Raw genomic sequence first — 4,256 nt, 5'->3', positions numbered from 1 at the left:
GCGCCCGCACGGCGCGCGCGCCCCGCCGGGCCCGCGCCGTCCGCAGGCCCTCCCTCCCACCAAAACGGCGCCCCTCCGCGCCACTCTGCCGCGCCCCGCTCCCTGTGGCAGCCTCGTCCTCTGACGCCGCCGCCGCGTCGTTCCAGCCGCAGCAGCCCCCGGGCCCCTGCGCACGTCACCATCCCGCTGTCCCCCAACCCCCCAAAAACGCCGGCGCCTGCTAGGTGCCACCCGCATCCTTCAGGACCTTGTCTTACCAGAGCCCGCCCTGCGCCCCCAAACCTCGCACCCGCTAGGTGCCGGCCGCGTCGCTCATGATCAACGCGTGGCTGTGCAGCACGCTGCCCGCGGAGGCGTGGATCCAGTACGCGATTTTCCTCGCCATCATCCTGGCGGTGTACCTGGTGAGGGGGCGAGAGCCAATGCCATCATTGGCAGCGCAAAGTTGAGAGGGGGGGAGTATGAAGCCAGCGAGCGTGCGGGAGGCGGCGCCTGGGGCCGACCCTTCCTTGTCGACTGGTGCTGGTGGCGTCCCCGCGCCGAGGAGCGCTCGTGGGGCCAGCAGAGTGGCTTGTGGCGGTCAGTGCTATACCGATGCCAGAGGCAAAAGCCAGTGGCTGGCATTCATATTGGTGTGTTCGCTTAGGGGCCAGTGCGGCCCCTGTGCAGCCCGCGAAGCGTTTATTTGAGGGAAACCTCACGCAGCCCTTGGCCCAAAATTCTGTGAACCCATGCTGCCGCCTCCATCGCAATCCTCCATTCACACGGGAGCGTGAATGCCCGGCCCGGCCGTACCGAGCCCACCCAAACCCCACCGCCCCCGCGCCCGGCCGCGCCCTCTGCGTGCAGCTCTACAGCTGCGCCTCCTCCATGGCGCTGGAGGAGCACTCCGCGCTCCGCCGCGGCCGCAGCAAGGACCACGCGCCGCCGGCGCTCGAGGACATGGTGCGCGTCGTCAGCGAGACGGGGGACGCCAAGGCGCTGACCGAGCTCGCGCCGCACGGGGCGGACCCCTCAAAGGGCCTGCAGGGCGCCAAGGCGGTGGACCTCGTTTGAGGGCCATGCAGCGGCGGCGGTGCATAAACTAGGGCGCGGGCCGCCGCTGGGGGTGCGGCGTGGGCTGGCGTCGGCCTGCACTAGGGCTGCACGATGCGCCCCCGCGGGCGCCGGCGTGGGGCCGTCGCGCCGGGGCGCGGGTGTGGGCACAGCCGGAGACGCGTCAGAGTTGCCAGCCGGCCGCGTCGCAGCGGGCGTGGAGGCTTTTGCAAGTGCGGGGCGCTCCTGGGATTTTGGGGCTAGTATCTTGTCTAGTTGGGGCCGGGGCGCGCCCGGCCCGGTTTCCAAGGGATCCGTTCCCGAGGGGCTGCCATTTGTTAGCCGACATCTTCATGAGTCGTGCGGTCATGCACGCGCCCGGTCACCTGACGATGAGGATCCCAAGACGATGCACGACGAGACCTCCCATGCACAACGCGCCGAGGCGTCACACACGCCGCAGCCGGCCTTCGAATTCTGAATTCTGGCCAGGCGGGCTTGACCTTGCCCCCCGATACTCGTCATGTTGCTGCGGGCGTCGATTACTCCACACTGCTTTGATTCCTGCAACATCCGGGGCGCCTCGATGCGTATCTTGTTGACCGTGTGCTGCGGCCCCGGCACAGACATTCGTGATCTGGATAGCGGCCGGCCCTGCGGCACCCTCGCTCCCGCCGTCAGAAGCATGGATGCCCAACCCCTGAAGGCCCTGGTAGCGGTACCAACCTGAGGCATGGAACGCATCCAGAGGCCCCCATGCCTGTACACAATATGTTTCTGCCACACACGCCTGGGCGCTATCAACACCTAAGTTCGCCTTGCCCGCCCTAGCCGTCTGGCCGAGCCGCCACCAGGGCCGCCAGCCGCCGAGGCAAGGCTTCGCAAACAGCTGAGTCGACCACGAGGCGGCTTTCTTTTATATCTGTCCGCATGCAAGCCTGGCCCGTGCCCTTTGGCAGATGTGTGTCTTCCTTTGCACAAAATGCGCCAGAGCACATGACCTTGCGTGCTGTACGTGTTTGTAACTCCTAATTTTCTGCGTAGCTGGTCGAGGTCAAAGGAGGTCTTGATTTGGTAATTGAGTGTATATTTTAAGCATCACTCACAGCAGTGGCTCAGCAACGCGTGAGCGCAGGTCAAATTTAGACGAGCTGTTACCAATCGTCGTCCTCATCGCCGCCGTCGCCCCCAAGATCCGGTTCCCACACATGCTGCTGCTGCTGCTGATGCTGCTGCTGCTGCTGCTGCTCCTGCTGGTCAGTTTCCGGCCAGCCGCCGCTCCCGTCGTCCTCCTCGCCCTCGCCCTCCTCGCCCTCGCCCTCCTCGCCGCCACTTAGCGGCGTGCCCGCCGCGGCCGCCGCCTCCTCGGCTTCCACCTCGGCCATGCGCCGCGCAAGGTACTGCTCCAGCTGCGGCCCCGACTTTGGGCTGCCCGCGCCGCCGCCGCTGCCGCCGGTGCTGCAGGCGCGCGCGCGGCCGCCGCAACCCGCTTCCGAAAGGCCGCCGCCGGCGGGCCCAGCGATATAGCCGCCACCAAGGGGTGTGTGCCATGCATTCGCGTCCTCCTGGCTGTGTTCGCGATCGCAAGGGCCAGCGTCAGCGCCAGGGCCCGGCGGCTGCGCCATGCCACTGCCGCCGGCGTCTCCCTCATCGTCGCTGTTGTCGCTTGTGAGGTCAACCACAGCCGCCTGCCGCTGTTGCTGCAGCGGCGGCCGCTGTTCGGCTAGCGTTCGCTGGCGCCACGGCTGCCGCGGTGCCGCGCTTGGCAGCGCTGCCGCGCCTCTGCCCGCTGTGGCGTCCGCCTGCTTGGGCGGCGGGGCTGCGCTCACGCGCGCCGTCGGGCGCGTTTGCTGCAGTACCAGTGGAGTCAGCACGCTTGAGCGGCGCCCACGCATCAGCTGCGGCGCTGCCGTCCCGCCACCCAGCAGGTTGCCGGAGGCGTTGCCCCTTTCCTCGCCCAGCTCATGCTCCTGTGTCACCTCTATTGCGTCGACGTCAGCCCCGCTGCCGCCAGTCCCCAAGGCAAGGCGCCCCTGAAAAGCCTGCGGCTGCTGAAGCCGCCGACGTCCGGGCTGCTGCTCAAGCGCCTGTGCTTCCCCTTGCTGCCACTCCTCCTCAGGCCCGTGCCAAACCTCGTCCTCCAGTGCATGATGCTCGCCACCTTGCCGCTGCTGATTGTGCTGCTGGCGCCCCGCCTGCCGCTGCTGCAATGCGTGAGCCTGCCACGCTTCGCGCCCTTCCAGAGGCGCCGTTGGTGGGGGCTGCTGCTGGTGCCGCTGCTGCTGCTGTGGTGCCTGCTGCTGCTGCTGCTGCTGCTGCTGCTGCCTGGCCTGAGAGACAGACAAGCTCCGTCGGAAGTGCTGGCTGCCAGTGACTCGTGGCAGCGGCTGCGACGCCTGTATGTGAGGCGTAAACACGGCCGGCCGCGCCGGTGGTGGCGCCGCGGCAGTCGGCACAGGTCGAGCCAGAAGAGCTCCCGGCAGCAGCCCCACCGCCGGCCCCCCAGCAGCGCTCCCAGCCGCCTCGCCCGACCATTGCTGCCCTGTGACTGCACCATTCTGCTCTGCCTCCCAGTGCGCTCTCGATCGCCGCCGGCCTGGTTGCGTAACTGCGCCCGCGGGTGTCCCAAGCCCAGGTGACGAGACTGAGGTCAGGCCCACCACACCCCCAACATTCCCCCAGTTGATAGGCCCCGCAGGCCCGCCACTGCCTCCGTGACCGTCACCGCCGTTGCCGTCCGGCCACGACTGCGCCAACCCTGCTGCATTGGTGCCCTGCTGCCGCTGCTGCTGCTGCTGCTGCTGCTGCTGCTGCTGCTGCTGCTGCTGCTGCTGCCCACCAGCCGACGGCAGCCGGCTTTGCGTTTCGTCCGCGCCATTGCCCACAAAGTCAAATTCGCAACCATCCCCCATCTCAGCCTCCTCCACCGACCACTCGGCGAGCCTGGGCGTCTGGCCAGCCGAAGCGCTGCCGGCACGGCCTTGGTTGGGGCCTCGCGATGCGTGCGCGGCTGCCGCAACCGTGGCCCGCCTCCCGTCCAGGAGAGGAGCCGGTGGATCCTGCAGGGCTGGCAGCAGCGAGCCACCACTGGGCGGATGGCGGGCAAGGCCGTTCACCGATGCCGGTTGCTGTGGATGTCCTAGTTGGCTCTGCCCCTGCTGCTGCTGCAGAGCACCCCGCCGCTGCTGTCCCTGCTGCTGCGGCTGCTGCTGCTGCTGCTT

At 68.4% G+C, this 4,256-nt stretch overlaps 2 protein-coding genes across 2 annotated transcripts in view; one reads left to right on the top strand and one right to left on the bottom strand.

Annotated features, from left to right (window-relative positions):
- The window catches only part of MNEG_6433 (cationic amino acid transporter, putative), a gene marked incomplete at both ends in the record, with an annotated part of 2,852 nt that extends 1,796 nt beyond the window's left edge, over nucleotides 1-1,056 (top strand). Inside the window, 2 exons of the mRNA XM_014045095.1 lie at nucleotides 297-404; nucleotides 850-1,056. Of these exons, the coding sequence (XP_013900549.1) occupies nucleotides 297-404; nucleotides 850-1,056 (315 nt within the window). The remainder of the gene's footprint in view (nucleotides 1-296; nucleotides 405-849) is intronic.
- A 1,133-nt stretch (nucleotides 1,057-2,189) lies between these two features.
- On the bottom strand, nucleotides 2,190-2,420 carry MNEG_6432 (hypothetical protein; the record flags this gene model as incomplete). Its single annotated transcript, XM_014045094.1, has 1 exon — nucleotides 2,190-2,420. One exon carries the CDS (start codon nucleotides 2,418-2,420, stop codon nucleotides 2,190-2,192), a length of 231 nt encoding a protein of 76 aa, XP_013900548.1.
- Nucleotides 2,421-4,256: the final 1,836 nt, after the last annotated feature.

This window comes from Monoraphidium neglectum (genome assembly GCF_000611645.1).
Source record: "Monoraphidium neglectum strain SAG 48.87 unplaced genomic scaffold scaffold01042, whole genome shotgun sequence".
NCBI classification, from domain to species: Eukaryota; Viridiplantae; Chlorophyta; class Chlorophyceae; order Sphaeropleales; family Selenastraceae; genus Monoraphidium; species Monoraphidium neglectum.
This window is presented reverse-complemented; position numbering and strand designations above follow the sequence as displayed.